This window comes from Rhinatrema bivittatum, chromosome 4 (genome assembly GCF_901001135.1).
Source record: "Rhinatrema bivittatum chromosome 4, aRhiBiv1.1, whole genome shotgun sequence".
In the NCBI taxonomy this organism is placed as follows: Eukaryota; Metazoa; Chordata; class Amphibia; order Gymnophiona; family Rhinatrematidae; genus Rhinatrema; species Rhinatrema bivittatum.
This window is the reverse complement of record NC_042618.1, coordinates 122586810-122604842: the sequence shown is the minus strand read 5'-3', so window position 1 is coordinate 122604842 and position 18033 is coordinate 122586810. Positions and strand designations below refer to the sequence as shown.

Here is an 18033-nt window from a genome sequence, read left to right as displayed (position 1 = left end):
CAGAGGCCGGCCAATGGCACTGATAGCCCCTGTCACATGGTAAGGGCAAAGGGCCATTGGCGCCATTTTGATTAGTGGCGGCTGACGGCCCGAGAGGGAGACATCGCTCCCGGGACCCCGGCAAGTTGTTTGTTTTTTTTTTTTTGGGGGGGGGGGGGGTCGGGGATTGTAAATAATTAGATCTAAAGAGTCGGGGTGGGTTTGGGGGTTCTCTTTTCTGTGTGCCCTTTCTCCCCCCCCCCAAAAAAAAAACAATAAGAAAATCTCATGAAAATTTCGTGGGGTTTTCCGATCATTTCCAGATTAGAAAATATTGTACGATATTTCCATCCTTCAAAAAAACGATGCACATCCCTATTCTTTTATTAGTCTGGTTTTACTATTATAATTGATGCTTTGTGTTTCTTGATTTTATTGTTTTATGAGGATTGGTGGTCCTGTTTTTCCATTGTTACTGTAGACAGAATCTGGCTTCTTGGGGTTTCCATTTCAGTTTTTGCCTGCATATTGCTGGTTCTAATTTGTGATCCTTTATTCCGTATTTGGTCAGGGTCTGTCTCTGCTCTGTGTGTGTGACTAAGGTGAGAGATTCTGCTAGCATGTAGTGTCTGTGTAGGGATCTATTGCAATTGGGTTTAATTTCCCCAGTAGGTGGAGTATTGGTATTCTGGGCCTCAGTGTAATATTTACCTGTGCTTTATCACAAGTAGGGTTCTTGTTGTTTGAGTCCTTTGTGTTACTACTATTATGTTATGATAGGTTTGCTGTATAGATTTTGAGTATCTTTTTTACGGGGTTTTGTGGTAGTTCACAACATGTCTGGCAGTGGAAGGTGTTGGTGCTGCTATTACTGTGAGGTGACACCAGAATTTGAAAATATATTTTGTGGTATGTTGAGCTGTAAGGGAAACATTCAAGCTCCGTTTTTTGGGGGGGAATTTCTGTGGATGCACAATGTTACAGAACTGGAGATGTGGGATTTGTATTGATACTTTCCCTTCCTGTATACACTCCAGTCTTCACCATCATTGCCATATAGAAGTAGTTGAATGAGGCTATCAAATAATTTTAATTGTAGTTTTACCAGAAGGGTGAAACTAGTCAGCTTTTTAAAAATTACGCAGAAGGCCCTTTGGATTTTCTTACTGGGACTTTTTTTTTTTTTTTTTTAATAGCCAATTTTAAAGCAGGGGGCCATGCTATGAAGAAGGGTGCGATATGAGGAAATCACATTTTGGCTTGCCCTCCCCCAAATTCTTTTGTCTATAGAAATGCCACTGATTTTCTGCGACTTTAAGCATTAGTGCAAGGATTGGGGGAGGTGCTGGAGAGGCACTCAAATGCATTGGCCTCCAGGTGCCAGACACCCTTGGTACACCACTGCCAAGACAAATCATCTTTCCTCTCAAACTCACTATTTCCAGCTCAGTGTATAACATGCTCATCCACCTTGTTCCCTCAGCTCATAAGGTTGGGTTCATCTACGACTCCTCTCCTCTGCATACATCCAATATGTCACTTTTTTCTCTATAACATCACAAAAACACTGCCAAAAACCTTCTCCACACTCCCTCATCACCTACTGAGGAATTTGCAACCTGTTTCTCCTAAGTTTCCCTCTGAGCCTTTTCCACAAGTCTACTCAACTGATCTTCCTTCAATGTCATTATGACTTCTTATCCCTCTTCTCAATTCACTGTCCTTGGCTCCCATCCACCTCTGCATAATTCTCTCTCCTACTCACCTCTAACTGTATGCACGCTGCAGCTCATTACTTCTCCTCTCATCCTACAAACTCTCCTCAAGACCTCTTTCCATCAGACAATCTGCTTTTATCTGTGCCCTTCCAGCACCATTTCCAGCCTGGGTACTTTCCACCTTTCTGCAGCCTCCCCGAGTTAGCGTGCCATGCTCCCTCTTTGGCTAGTCAAGCCCCACCTATTAAACCCACACCTTTATAAGGCTGCTTTTAAATCTGAAACCCTGGCTCTCCCTGATCATAGCCTCGTTGATGTTAATCAGGTTTACCCGAATAAATACTGTACATTCCCGTAGCCTCTTATTTGTCTCTCGACTAGATTAGAAACTCCAGAGTGCAGACACTTTTCTGTGTATCTGTGCAATGCCTTGCATGTCTAGTCACACTACAGGAACGATAAAACAGTAGGAGAATAAATTTACACCCACACCCTAAGTGTCTCCTTTTTATGAAGTTGGTTCTAGTAAGTTTAAGGCTCTTTTCTTAAGAGTAAACTGATTCCTACTAGCCTGTGTGTTTTCCCCAAACTCAAGTAACATGTCCCTTTTACTTAACTCAGTGCAGTCTGCTATGAAAAGAGAGAGTCTCAGCATCAAGACTGTGTTTTCCTACAAAATCTCAATTCAAAATTCTGAACAGATTTCTACCCTTCTCTTGCCATTGATAATCACTTAAAAGGGAACAGGCTTACACATCCCTTTCCCCGCAACCACAGATCTGCTGCACAGAGCAGGAATATTTGGAGAAGACCCATCACTACCCACAATAAACCAAAAAAATAAAATCCCGGAAACATATGAAACCAAAGAGACAAACTCAAGGGTTGTCTGTGCAAAAGGTGCAGTTTGTCATTTGACTGCAATGATATATAAATCATCACTATATCTATATCACAGAGGGGGCTGGGGGTGGGGGGGGGGGGGGGGGGGGGAGTAAATTTTGGGTTAAACGTTCATGAAGCTGCTACTACACAGGCGATAAGAGTTCAGAGCAGTACAGTACAAATCCTGGCAATGAGACAGCCATTGGAAATGCATGAATTATATTGTCAACATGCGTAAGGGAAAATAACTTTTAAACATTTTTTTCCTGACATTTCCCTCCAAAGATGTCAAACTGCTGTTTAGCAGTGCCGCATATTATGGCAGAGCCACTTCAGAAATAAAAATACACGTTTCCAGATCAGGTCCCTCTCTTCCCTTCTTTCTCTTCTATATAGAATTGTTGCACAGGGGAAAACAAAAAGACAAAAAGAGAGAAAAAAAAAAGAGAGAAAAGAAAACAAGAGACAGTCCCCACTTTCAGCAAAATCTGCTACTTAATTTCTCAGCCTATGTTAGGTTGGGTTTTTATCATCTAATACTCTTTATTCAATTCAGCATAATGTAGGGCTTAGTAGGTTGTAATAGATGCCCATATTCAGAAGCCCGGTGAGCAGCAGGTTACCCGAGGAGGAAATAAATTCTGCTGAAAATACCTGGTTAGGTTCAAAGTTATCTGGATAAGTTGACCTGGATGTCTTTAGACCTGCTCTCCACCCTACTAAACAGCTGGGTGGTGCTGAATAGCGATGCTATCGGGCTTAATTTAAGCTCCACCCACAGAACACCCCTTGCGCCACTCTCTTTTCTCCTCCTGGGTAAGTGTTTTAGTCAGATAACTACTCGGCTAAAATTTATCCTATGCAAGGGGCAGGAAATTAAAAACCTCAGTTTGTGCGACTAAATTCCAAACTTAGCTAGACAAATCCACTGAATATTCACCTCAATACTTTTTAAAGAACAAACTTTTTTTTTTTTTCTTTTCAAAAGCAGCTTGAATCCTCATGCCTTGGCAACATCCTACTGACGGCAACTTTCAAAATAATTTACACAGCTAAGAAGTGTTTTCCTTGGGTTAACTATCGCCCTCCCTCAATCGTTCCACAACGCGCATACTCCGAGTGGCATTGAGAGGAGGGGTTTCCCCGAGACCTGTTTAGACAGGAAGAGGGCGAGGACTGCACTTTAAAATCTATGCAGAGAAAGCCGGTGCAAGTGACCCTGTGTACTTTGTACCTACGATAAGCCACTAAAAGGGGGGGGGAGACTTCTCTCAGAGAACTAAAATGTATGCACAGATGCAGCCCCCTCCATCATCATGGCCCCCAGTTGGGGTTGGGTAGTAAGGCATTAACCCCCTACTGCACATGTTCCCAATCTCAATCAGAATGCCAAGATGGGGGCCATCCCTCAGCTCCCAGCCCATACCCAGTACTTAAAATCAGGAGGATCTGGAATTCTGCCCCACCTGAAGACCCTGAATCAGCTGTGTGGTCTCAGCTGTTCATGAATTCAAACAACTTTTTTTTTTTGCTCATCTTTTTAAAGAAATATCACAATCTACTAGGACTTCAATGTTTTCCAAGACCAGTCTGACTACTAGAATTGCGTAACAGAAGCACATTTAAAAATAAATTGCCATTAGTAAAATCTTAGAGGGCGATATTCAGTGCATCTTATCCAGATAAGTATGGATTTATCCAGATACAATTTTAGCTGGATAAGTGGTGGGCAGAATGAGGGCATTCCAAGGAGGAGCTGAGTTAGCCGGGTAAGTTATTCAGCTAACTCTGATATTCTAAGTTAGATGGATAATGTACCCGGCTAACTCTGGTCGACCCTTAGACTTGTCCTAAGGTTAGCCTGATAAACTTTGAATATACCCAGCTAACGTTAGGATAGCTGGGTATATTCAAAGGCATGGTTGTGCTGCTGAATATACAGGCTAGGTTAGCTGGATACGTTTATCCAGCTATTTAGCTGAGCTGCAAAACAGCTCAATATCTACCTCTTAAAAACCCAAATTAGAATACACTGCAAATAAATCACTGGATTACTGCACATACACCAAAAAAAAAAAAAAAAATGTGCGCGCTGAATTATCGTTCAGTAAATGTCATTACATTCAAGGGAGCTGCTAAATTCCATAACTATTGGAGAAATTACTTACCTGATAATTTCGTTTTCCAGACAGATGGACTCAGAACCAATGGGTATAGTGTGCTCCTGACAGCAGTTGGAGACGGAGTCGGATTTCAATCTGACATCAGCACCAGTACATATACCCGTGCAGGAAGCTCTGCTCTTCAGTATTCTCCTCGAAAAGCAATTGTGGATATATGTGTGTCTGGATAATTTATTAACTTGGCTAACTTTGTTTAACTTGAATAACTTGAGAAACGTGATGAACTGGAAATGGTTGATGTGGACTATAGCTGGAGACCGCCAGTGCCCTCAACCGAGAAACGCCGACACCCGGTAACTATGGGTGTCCTAGCTGAAGGTGAAGCGTGGCTTACCTGTGCTTGTCTTGCTCTCAGGAATTGTCACCCGAGGTTTTCGTGTATTGCGGCAGCCGTGGGCGGGATACTGAGTCCATCTGTCTACACTAAGGAAAACGAAATTATCAGGTAAATAATTTCTCCATTTCCTGGCATGTAGCAGATGGACTCAGGACCAATGGGATGTACAAAAGCTACTCCCGAACCGGGTGGGAGGCTGCCGGTGGCCCACTTAGTACTGCCCTTGCGAATGCTGTGTCCTCCCGAGCTTGAACATCCAGGCGGTAGAACCTGGAGAAGGTGTGAATGGTGGACCATGTCGCTGACCGACAGATCTCGGTGGGTGACAGCATCTTGGTTTCCACCCAGGACACTGCCTGGGCTATAGTGGAATGGGCCTTGACTTGTAGCGGTGGAGGCTTGTCTGCCTCTATGTAGGCCGCCTTGATTACTTCTTTGATCCAGCGGGCTATGGTTGCCCGCGAGGCCGCTTCCCCTTGTTTCTTCCCACTGTGAAGGACGAATAGGTGGTCCGTCTTTCATACGGATTCTGACCTTTCCAGGTATCGGACTAGGAGTCTGCCAACGTTAAGGTGGCAAAGACGGCGAGATTCTTCCGAGCCCTTATGCTCGTCTGGAGATGGCAGCGAGATGGTTTGGTTTAGATGGATGTGAGAAACCACCTTTGGAAGGAAGGAGGGGACAGTGCGTAGCTGTATGGATCCCGGTGTGAATCTGAGAAAAGGTTCCCCACAGGATAGTGCTTGAAGTTTGGAGATGCGACAGGCCGAACATATTGCCACTAGAAATGCAGTCTTCACGTGAGCTTTCAAGATGGCATCCTGAATAGACGCGTCAGTGAGAGGCTCCCGATTTTTTCCTTCTATTTTCAGCATGCCACATACCAAGCGGAAAGCCCGGGTCCGGTGTGGAGAAAGTTCCTCCACTCCGACGGAAGCATCTCAGCCCCGGATAGGCAGTTTTTTCACGACGCTTCCCCCACCAACACCGGGAGATCGGGTTGCTGAGGAGGTAGCCGAGGAGCGAGGGCTTTCCCCACCAACCGAAATATCTTTGAGCCCCAGATCACAGAGGAGACAGACGCCGCCAAGTCGTGGCGAAGGACATAGGCAGCAGGATACAGATAGCCCCTCTGGGGATTTCACAGGTGAGGCAAAAATCGGCAGTGCGAATGAAAACACCTTTAGGACTTACCATCTTTGAGCTAGCTAACACAGACCCCAGTGGAGGCAAAGAAGGAGTGGGGCTGGAGTTTGCTGCAATGCTTGGTTCGTCAGGTGCTGGTAATGGCGTCGGTGAAGCAGCAAGTGGGGGAAGGGAGGCTGAGAACTAAGAAACTAGCAAGGAACTTTCTATGCTTCCTAAAGAGGAAATAACTCTTTCTACGATTTGGGTAGCCCTTCAATCCCTTGAGGCGGCTATATACTGGGGCTAACAAGAGAGGTGCAAGACGTTAAGAGTCAAGTGAAACAAAATGCAACTGAACTGGTTATTCAAAAAGCTAAAATGGAAGACCAGATTGTTGCTGTAGAGAAAATTCAGTCAAACCTGGTGCAGAGTGAATCTGAGATGAATAAGAGACTAGAAAAGATAGAAAATAGCCTAAGGGCTCATAATTTGAGATTCATAAACTTTCCAGTGTTCAGAAATGTACCTCCTGTGGAATTGTTTAAATTGTATGTCTCCCAGGTCTTAAAGATACCTGAAGAAATTAAGCCTGTTATTACAAAGGCGTACTACCTGTACCCCGGTGAATGAAATCAAGGTAACTTGGAAGATCTATCATTACCTGATCTATCTGCTTTACTTGAGTCCTCTCAGGAGATGGTAGTTACTCAACGAAGACCATTATTAGCTTCTTTTGCATTCTTAATGGATAAGAACAATGTCTTCAAGCAATTTTTCCGGAATAATCAAGTTTTATTTTTCGGTCAGAAGATATGGTGTTACCCGGACTTGGTAAAACAAACACAATTGAGGAGAAAATCATTTCTTAATATGAGGGAGGAAGTTCTTCAAAAAGGAGCAACTTTTAAATTACAATTTCCTTGCAAATATTGTATTTCTCTTGGTGAGCAGAGATTTGTATTTCTAGACCCATTACAGTTAAGATCATTCTTGGACACTCATGCCAACCCCATTTAAACTTGCTGCTCAGGTGTACTTGTAGAAATAAGGTGGAGGATAAATTCAGGATGTTTAAAGATATTTGTTAATATTTCTGATATGATTTATTGCTCCCTTTTTTCCATAGTTCTTCTATATTTCCTTTATTGATATTAAGTACAGAAATTTCAATAGCCAAATGGAAATGTAATTGTATAAATATACTATTTCATACTGTACTTAGATTTCTTAAACAAGTCAATACTTGTATGATGTTTAAAAAGCAATAAATTAAAAATTTAAAAAAAAATAAAAAATGCAGTTTTCAAGGTTAGGAGTTGTAGGGACATACCGCGGATAGGTCTGAAGGAGGCTCCCGCTAGGAAGTCTAGTACTAGATTGAGGTTCCATAGGGGTACCGGCCACTTTAAGGGTGGTCTGATCTGCTTGACCCCTCTTAGGAAGCGGGAGACATCCGGAGGAGATGCTAGGCTAATGCCTTCCACTTTGGTTCCGAAGCAGGCCAACACGGCCACCTGAACCTTGATGGAGTTGAGGGACAAGCCCTTCTGTAAGCCATCCTGCAGGAATTCCAGGATTGTGGGAATTTTGGCTGTCCTCGGAAGGATGTCGTGGTCTTCGCATCAGGCTTCGAATATTCTCCATATTCGTATGTAGGTTAGCGACGTGGAGAACTTGCAATCTCGGAGCAAGGTGTCAATCAATGCCCTCGAGTATCCGCTCTTCTTCAGGCGTGTCCTCTCAATGGCCAGACCGTAAGAGAGAATAGAGTTGGGTCTTCATGGAGGATCGGGCCTTGCTGAAGCAGATCCCTGTGTGGAGCCCTCTCCCCGTCAAGAGTCTTCACATGTCTGCGTACACGGCCTTCTTGGCTAGTCCGGGGCCACTAGAAGTACTAGCCCCCTGTATATCTTGTGGATGATCCCGCCCAGTAGTGGCCATGGGGGAAAGGCATATAGCAGGTCTTCCTGTGGCCAGGTCTGGATGAGGGCATCGATCCCTTGGGATTGTGGTTATCGTCTGAGACTGAAGAAGTTGGGAACTTGGGCGTTTGACCGGGTTGCCAGGAGATCCATGGCTGGGGTTCCCCAGCGGTTTACTATCAACTGGAAGGCTGTGGTCAACAGCATCCATTCCCCTGGGTCTAGACTTTCTCTGCTGAGGTAGTCCGCAGTGATGTTGTCTTTTCCTGCAATGTGGGCGGCTGAGATCCCTTGTAGGTTTGCTTCTGCCCATGCCATTAGGGGATCTAAATTTCCAGGGTCACCTGTTGGTTTCTGGTTCCTCCCTGGCAGTTGATGTAGGCAATGGTCGTGGTGTTGTCTGACAGGACTGACAGATTTGTCCCGTAGTCTGTGACTGAACCGTAGGCAGGCTAGTCTGACCGCCCGGGCTTCCAATTGGTTGATGTTCCACCCCGACTCTTCCTTGCCCCATTGCCCCGGGCCGTCAGTTCCTGGCAGTGGGCTCTCCACCCTTGTAGGCTCACATCCATGGTGAGCAAAATCCAGGTCGGTGGGGATAGCCTTACTCCCTTGCTTAGATGGTCTTCTTGAAGCCACCATTGGAGCTGGTTCCGCACTTACTCCGGGAGCTGTAGGCGAACGGAGTAGTTCTGGGACGTCGGGTTTCATCGTGACAGTAGGGAGCGTTGTAGCGGTCACATGTGAGCTCTTGCCCATGGGACCACTTCCAGAGTTGATGTCATGAGGCCAAGGACTTGGAGGTAGTCCCATACTTTGGGGCGGAGACTTCCTAGCAGATTTCGCAATTGGTTCAGTTTTCTTCTCCTTGTAGGAGGAAGAACGACCTTGTCTTGTTTGGTGTCAAACCAGACTCCCAGGTATTCTAGAGATTGGGAGGGCTGCAGATAGCTCCTGTTTGTGTTGACGACCCATCCGAGGTTCTCCAGTAGAGTTTTGATTCTGGTGGTCGCCTGATGACTTTCCTCTGGGGATTTTGCCCTGATCAGCCAATTGTCCAAATATGGATGTATGAGGATTCCTTCTTTCCTCAGTGTTGCCGCCACTACAACCATGATTTTGGTGAACGTCCAGGGTGCTGTGGATAGCCCGAAGGGTAGTGCCCGGAACTGGTAGTGGTGGTCCAGGATCGTGAGGCGTAGGAAGCGCTGATGCTCGTGATGGACTGGGATGTACAGGTAGGCTTCTGACAGGTCCATGGATGTAAGGATTTCTCCCGGCTGTATCGCCCTTATATCCTAGCACAGGGTTTCCACGCGGAAGTGTGGTACCCTCAGGTAGTGGTTTACTGACGAGGTCTAGTATGGGCTGGAACGTTCCCCTCTTTCTTGGGGATGATAAAATAGATGGAATAATGCCCAGTTTTTTGTTGCTGCTTGGACACCGGTGTTATGGCCTTTAGGGTGAGCAATTTGGCCAGTGTGGTTTCCACTGCTGTCCTCTTGGAGGGTGCGTGGCAAGGAGATTTCATGAACTTGTCCCGAGGGATGTTGTGGAAGTCCAGATAGTATCCCTCTCGAATGATGGTTAGGACCCACTTGTCCGCTGTTATCTCGACCCATCTTTGGTAGAGTAGGGCAAGCCTGCCCCCTATGGCTTCTTCCTGTGGATGGTCAGCTGATTCTCATTGTAGGGTGTGGCTGGGGCCTGGGCCAGTGCCGGCTCCATTCCTTGTTGTGCTTGTTCTGAAAGGACTGGCCCCTGTCTTCGGGACGAAGTGCTTGATATGTACTCTTCTAGGGTCTAAAACGCTGTGATCCTCTGCCCTTAGGTAATCGGGGAGAGGGGCATTGGCTTCTTTTGTTCTTGTCCTCCGGTAGCCGAGGTATTGGAGATTCACCCCATTTGTCGGCTAGCTTCTCCAGCTCGCTTCCGAACAGGAGGGCTCCTTTAAAGGGCATTCTCTTGAGTCATCTTGGAAGTTGCGTCGGCTGACCAGCTTCGGAGCCAGAGTTGCCTTCTGGCTGCCACTATGGATGAGACGCCCCTGGCTGAGGTGCGCATCAGGTCGGAGGTCGCGTCTGTGAGAAAGGATATTGCTGTTCTAGTGCTTCGATGGGCATGGTAGCATTCCTGGTCATTGATAAGCAGGCGTGTGTCACCAAGGCACAGCAGGCTGCAATCTGCAGCGACATGGCTGATAAGTCGAATGACCGTTTAAGGATGGATTCCTGACGTCTGTCCTGGGCATCCTTGAGTGCCGCCCCCTCCCTCAACTTGAATGGTAGTGCGCTTTGTGATCACGCAGACCATGGCGTCCCACTTTGGGAAACACCTGGAGATCTTTGGCTGAGGGTTCCAGTGGATATAGGGCTTCCAGGGCCTGCCCCCCTTTGAAACTGGCCTCCGGAGCATCCCTTTCCAAGTCATTCAGCTGTTGTACAGCTTGCAGCAAAGGGAAATTGCGGGAGGCCTGATGGAGCCCTTCTAGGAGAGAGTTCGTCTTTGGTTCCCCTGTGGCACTTGTGCCTGGGATGGCGAGCTCCTTCAAGCTGAGGGACACGAGATCTGGTAGCTCGTCTTTGGAGAAGAAGCACCTCATGGTTCGGTAAGGTTCCGTTCCTGGAAGGATTTCCCCTTCCTCCAGGGAGTCTTGATCCTCGTCTGAGGTGTCCGTGTCCCCTATGGTGAAGATTTTGGCCGGGGGGGGGTACTATCGGTGGATCTGGATTCCTATACTGGCTGGGGAGGGCCTTGTCCAGGTTCTCCCAGGGCCTCATTGCACTGTAGACACAGGACCGTGGCCTCCTCGTGCTGCGCAGCTCTTATGTGGCAGGCTGGGCAGAGGGCTTGTGCCTTGGTTTTCTTGGCCGGTGGTGCCATGGTTTTGTGCACGTAAGTCATTGAAACCCGGGTCTGTGCGTCTAAAGTGCGCGCCTGGAGGCTTAGTTATGCGCTCCGGGTGCGCCAAAGATGTGCGTTTAGGCTGGGATGCACGCACCACTGTGCGCACAGCTTTAACTTGTGCGCCCGCCACCTATGTGTGCGCTGCTGTGTGTACAAGTAATTTGTGCACCCGGCTTGTCTCTGTGCGCATGGCTCAGTTAGGCGGACAGAGCGGCAATCAAGGGAAAATGGCGTCAGTGACCACGTGAGCAAGAGGGCGACCACCCCGAAGGGTCTCCATGTGGGAGGGCCCTTGTATCCAATCGGGGTCTAGCCCGGACTGGGCTGATCAACCCGATGGTACAGACGCCGGCTGGCGATCTGTGCGGCTATCCGAGCCTTGGAGACCGGAGACTTCGAAAAATGTTCTACCTTACCTTGTCTCGGCGTTTCCTGGTCTCATTCCAGGCGGTGTCTGGATGCGGGGAAGAGGGAAAAGTACCTTCACTGCCGTATTCGGTATTGCACCCGCTGCCTCTCAGCCGCTCCCATTGCCGGGGGCTAATCCACGCCGTGAACCGGCTACCGGACCGAGACCTACCTCTGAGGGATCTCGGAAATCACCTCAGGAATTCTCAACTGGGGGAGGGACCCTTAGGTATCACCGCAGGATAGCGAGGTTCGTCTGGAGAGGTGAGATTTCTTCTTTGGAATTTTCTTTGTTTTGAATACTCTAATGCTGTGCAGGCGTATATAGAGTCCCGAACTGCTATGGAGATGGAAAATACTGAAGAGCAGAGCTTCCTACACGGGTATATATACTAGGGCTGACGTCAGATTGAAATATGACTCTGTCTCCAACGGCTATCAGGAGCACACTATACTCATTGGTCCTGAGTCCATCTGCTACACGCTAGGAAATGCTGGACACAACTGTGTGATATATAAATTGTGCTTACAAGGGCAGTATTAATGGTGCATCCTCACTTTAAAGGATCTCTCCCTATCTTGGCATAATTCACATTTTGGTAACTGCTCTACATGATGATTCAAACATTTCCAAAAGTTTATGACCCCATTATACTTTGTTTACAAATGTCTTTTTTTTTCCAATGTAGAACAGACTAATAAAACTACTGCTAATGCATAGAGATCAAGGAAAGTAAATCCATTAGTAATACAGAAGCTTCCTATGCATCTAAGAAATCCAAATGAAGATCAGAGGAACTGCAAAGCGCCACTGTTAGCTGATCCATCAGCACAGCACATCTCTTACCAAAGTATTCTGCAAGCCTTAGACCTAATCTCCAAGAACCTTGTTCATTAAAAAAAAATGTTTTGAATAAATAGACTATAGTGATCATTCTTCCAAAATTATGCCACAAAACCCTGACTTATTTGCTCAGCGCTGCTGGAGATCCATCAAGTTCACTTTCTCCTGCTCTGATTCGCCCAGCTCGGTCTCCACTACAGCATGTAGCCAGAGGCTTTTAGAAAATGACCAGGCCTAGGTTTTTATATACCTCATGCCAGTGTACATAAAGCAGATTTGGAAATTAATGTGTGCAGAGAGCACATCTTTCCTGCAACAACTAAGGCTGGACTCTGTCAGAGAATCTTTCTGCTAAGCATTCAATGGCTGTGCTGAGGCGCACTCCCGATTCCGAGAAGGGTAAATCATCAGCCTCCCCAGTACTTTTACCCCACACTGCAGTGTCACCATATGTATTTGTTTACCCCTCTCTATCCCAGCCTTAATACATTTTGGGCCTTTACACAGGAACTGTCATAGCCATAAAGTCAGGGCCAGTGCATGGGTATCAGGTGCCCTAGGTGAGCCTTCTGCCTTGCCCCTCCCTTCCCCGGTCTCAGCCCCGACTCCTACCGCATTCATGCCCGCTGAGTGTATGCTTCTCTGGGCTGTGAGCAGGATGAGCACTGCTCGCGGCTCGCCAAATCTCTACTCCTCTGTGCTCGCGGCCCCACACAGCTGCTCTTCGGCGCCCCCTAAGGGTCGGCATCCAGGGCAACCGCCTAGTTTGCCTAATAGGACATGCCGGCCCTGCATAAAGTCATAGATGTAAAATCCAATAAATATTCTATTTCCCGATTGACTGAATGGAATATGTCCTTCCCACTTTGCTGTGCACGAATTTTGACATGGACCACGGGTGAAGTGAAGAGGGTTCAGCTGGAATTTTACTTTCCATATTTGATTTACAAAACACCAGAGGGTCCCTCCAAGGGAATGGTAGGTATTGTAAAGCTGAAGTAGTGTGACTGGGCAGACTAGATAGGCTGTACGGTCTTTTTCTGATGTCACATGTCTATGTTTCTCTTTTAAGTGTTTGAATAAACAGGAAAGACAATTCTATTTTTAAAAACCTTGTGTGTTCTACCTACATGCACTCACCTGATCCAGAATAGAGTTCCATAGTAAATGGGATGAGGGATGCCTCTCAATACTCTGCAGTGCACAATGCACCCTCCTCTGGCTCTCCCTCCCACCCATGCACAATATAAAGCTTCCATTTTATATTAAGCTGGTAGGAACTAGACAAATATTAATCAATATGCAAATACATAAAAAACTGATGTGCCGACAGTATTCATAGCAGATGGCTCTTCATAGCATCCTCATTCATACCTTGTACCAATAACACCACAAAAAGAGTGGGTCTTAATTCAGCCTATTGGATGCCCAATACTGCATGCACAAAAACACAAATATAGATATATGCTGTGTGTTACCAAATATAAAGTATAAATAAGCTTACAGTTTGAAATTCATTCCTGTAAGGCTCTTTAATTGGCATAGGAATCTGCAACCTGTCATCAGAAATTTGGCTAATATTTCTCTCTCACCTTTCAGATTATCCACATTTAGGACCTTGGGCTATTTCTGGTTTTTTTTTTTTTGGTTTTTTTTTTTTTTTTTTTTTTTTTAACAAAAATCCAAACTTTTACCTTGCTGGGCTATATTTTGGCCCATTTCATCACAGGATGCCACACATATATAACCAAACTGAACAAGAGCGGGCTTTACTTTACCATATTGTAACCCATGGAGATAAGACAGGCGCGGAAGTCTTCAGTGTCCATCATGCCGGTCTTCTTCTGCGGAGGAGCAATGCAAGGAAGAGGAGAAGGCAGGAAAAGCACGACAGAGTATGAAAGGAGGTGATAGAGCAACAGGTATGGACAAGAAAATAAAGAAGATGGCAAGAAAGATGGAAGATGGTTTGGAGGGAAACCAAAGAAAACACAATACAACAATTCATAACGAAACAGATGGAGGGCATTTAAAGAGGGCGTAATAGGAAGAAGGGACTCCCCAGAAGTAGAATGGAAGAATCATTCAGAAATAAAAGCAGCACGGAGACATGTAATAAAATCATAAAGGTGAAGGAAAAATAGGCCAAGCAGAAAAAGGGGACAGCAGAAATATCAAGAGAGGACAAATGTTGGAACAGAGAAGGGATTATGAAGATGAAAAACAGAAGGAAAGAATTGAGAAGAGATGGGGGGAAAAAACAGTAACGCATGATATACAAATATTGTGAAAATACCATCAGTAAACAGAGACCAGGGAGTATGGAACATGGATACATATGTTCAATAACAGCAATGGCAGATGGATCAGAAAACAAAAAGACAAGGAAAAAAAAAAAAAGGAGAAAAACGTTATTTTCTTTCCCCCGGTTCGATAGCGAGCTGCGCTCCCACACTAATATTCAGTACCTGAGGGTCGTTTCCAATATCGTAACCCAAGCTGATGAGGCAGGCTTTGAACTCGTCTGGGCCCAGTGTGCCGGAGTGATCCTGGTTACGTGTGGTGCCAGGCAGCAGGACATGCAGTGCCAGGAGGGGGGGGGGGGGGGGGGGGGGGGGGGAGTGGTGACAGCGAACAAAGGGGCGGTGAGAGAAGGTACCGGGTGGAGGGGGGAGGACAAGTGCTCCAGGTGATGGAAAATATGAATGGGAAAAGGATGAGAGAAGGTGGGGCATGCAGGTGAGAAAGGCAGAAAGAAAAGGAAGAATAAAAACACAAAGGTGCACAAAGTTAGACACATTTCAGGTTGTGATCAAATGCTTTTTTTTTTTGGGGGGGGGGGATAGGGGGAGGAGGGAAATATGCTTAAACACAGGGTGAAAGTTAGCAGTGCTCTTCTAAGATTCTCATCTGCAATCCAAGCTCAAGAGCAGAAGGCAGGAAGCCCAGACAGCAAACCCCCATCAGATAATGTGGCAGTACCTTGGAGGTAGGTTACAATTTCTCTTTTCTCTCACTCTGAAATGGGCCTGCAGTATCTAGCAGCAGCAGCCCCCTACATTTCTCCTCCTTTTGTCTTTAATAACATGTCTTCATTTTTAAATGGTGGACAGGGAGCGCCATGTTTAATCCACCACAAATAAAGGACTAGTTAAAAGAACACCAGCAAAGCATTCTCCTCTACAGCCAGCTAGCCACAGATGTATTGAGTTAGTCCAATAAATAAAGGTGTCACCTGCAGATGGTTTGTTGACCATTATATTTCTATGTATTCAATGCAACTGCAATACCTTCCGCTACAGAAAGGCATTTCCGCTTCACTCGCAGCATACTGCTTGAGAAAGGAACCTTAGTAGTCCCAAAAGCTACAACTTACCCAAAGACTTTGCTCATTTTCTTTTACCAAATTTTGTGTATTTCTATAGAGTGATTTCTTTCAAAGTGCATGCCTACCCCTAGCCTGCCCTTGGCTTATAACCTTTCATAAAGGAGGCCCTGGAAGCCTGTACGAGCTCTGTCTGGCTTGCCCTATCACCGACTCTGGATGAAGAGACACCTGCAGGCAGGAAAAACTGGTCCCATAGAGTAGTAGATGGTGGCTTAGGCATAAAAAGAGAACAGACAGAGACTGACAATTTTAACATTTTAATTAGGGGATACTGCTGATTGAAAAGATTAGGTTTGAGAAACAACATTTTCTAGTAACAATTGTTATGGGTGGTAGCAATGGAATGCAATCCCATCACTGCCACTGTAGGCCAGATCAAGCTCCTGTTGTTGCTGCAGTGGGCCATATCAAGTTCCTTCTGCTATTGCTACCAAGGGCCGGATGAAATTCAGCCAAGGGCCGCATCTGGCCCTCGGGCCATAGTTTGGGAATCCCTGTTATAAGCAGTATTTTCCCCAGGAACATTTATCCATATATGCTTTGGTATGATACTAATATGCACGTTTTGTTTTTTATGAATGGCACAGATCTTGCCCTATTTCTGTGGGTATTTAAATTTCTCTTTCAGACATAGCAGATGTTGTAAACCATTCAAATTAATGCTAGGGTAAACATTCTGCTGCTCAATTTCTTACAATACTTAAAAGTTGGCAGGTCCCTCCCTTCCCAAGTCTCAAATGAAGTACAAGCCATTAGTAAGACATTTCATATATCTTTCCATAAAACTGGAGGAAAACCTTGTGTTGAGTATTTTCTTTTCCCTGGTAAAGAGGACTGCAGGAAGGGGATACTTACCCTGTCAAAATGGTTGAAGGAGGCCCGGAATTCGTTCATCTGCTCCTGGCTGATACCTTTGGCATCCCGGGTTAAAATCTGGTTTTCTACCTCATTGATGGTTCTGGCTGAGGTGGTGAGGAGCTGCTCCCAGCCCACCCGAATGTGCTAAATAGCAAGAGAACAAGCCTGTTTGTATTGCATGTGCAATTTAGCTCTTGATAGCCATGAAACATTTGATCCTAGTTAAATCAGGTTACATAGTCTCAATCTCTAATCCCAAGCCGACATTTGGACTTCTTAACTAAATACAGTCTGGTCATGGGCGGTCTCTATTTCATTAAGGCCCAGGATTAAAACACCCCTGCTAGGGGTCCTGTGCCTGTTCCAAGCTATGTGCGTGTTCATGAGAAGGCAGTCTGCAGAGCACCTATCTGCCCTACTCCTAGTCCCCCATCAGTACACTCGCAGTTCCATCAGTGAAATTCACCCAAACCCACCAAAAAACTGCAATTCTTTTAAAATGTGTACCACTGATAAATATCAGTGTGTGTATGTATGTAATGCCTCATGCAACAGATGGGAGAATTATATATACAGTAAGACTTGCTCAGACAATGGGTGCTTCATTTCTAGCTTCTACAGACATTAAAATGCAGCACATCTCTCAGAAACAAATCAATCTCGCCCTCGTCTATCATACAGCTCCTTATGCCAGCAGGGTTTTTTTTGTTTTGTTTTTTTTAATATTTAATTTTGCTTGTCACTATGTATTGCAAGCATGGATAGCACAGTGCAGAAGGCAAATTTAGATGGACATAGAATGTTGCCAAATGGCGTTTTCTGATGTGCTAGAAAGCAGAGATTGTTCTAAGAATCAAAACTTTAGAAAACAATGACACCGGAGAGCTGACCTGGTGGCTCGATGGCAGTGCTGTGCATGGCTATGCAGAAAAGTCAGATTCGATGCTCAGGCCAGGTTTTTGCTCCCCAGGTCGATGGAAGCAGTGCTCTCAGACCCTGGTATTTGGGGAGGAGGGGGGTCCCAGCTGCTGCTCAGTGGCGACTCCTACAGGCTAGAACTAGGATGCACACACTCAGGATTCTGGAGGGAATTGTGGGCTGTGGCTCCTGATTAAGGTCTAGCCCTACAAAGGGTGGATTAGGGAAGGTGATAAAAATTGGGGAAAAGTACATTTTGGGGTAGTCAGAGCCGCCTCAACTGGTGGGCCCGGGTTGAGGCGGAGCTCAGCACTGATCCCTGCTCAACCTCCCTGTTGGCACGCAACTTGTTTTTTGGGCCGGTGCCCCTTTAAGGTGATGGCAGTGCCCTGAGGCTGGGGCTGCCAGCTGCGTTCTTTTGTCGTGCGGTGTTTGGGTGCAAGACAGAAAGAACCTGCCATACAGCCGCGATGCTGTTTGGGTGGAGGGGCCTCATTATTGTGGTGACACTCCTCGCCCCCCCCCCCCCCCCCCCCCCCGCGATAGTGGGACCCCCCT

General features: G+C 46.1%; 1 protein-coding gene across 1 annotated transcript in view; it reads right to left on the bottom strand.

Moving 5' to 3' along the window:
* Window positions 1–18033, bottom strand: part of ACTN1 (actinin alpha 1) — a 246119-nt gene that overhangs the window by 5731 nt on the left and 222355 nt on the right. Inside the window, 3 exon segments of the mRNA XM_029598807.1 lie at window positions 14090–14155; window positions 14780–14860; window positions 16555–16701. Of these exon segments, the coding sequence (XP_029454667.1) occupies window positions 14090–14155; window positions 14780–14860; window positions 16555–16701 (294 nt within the window).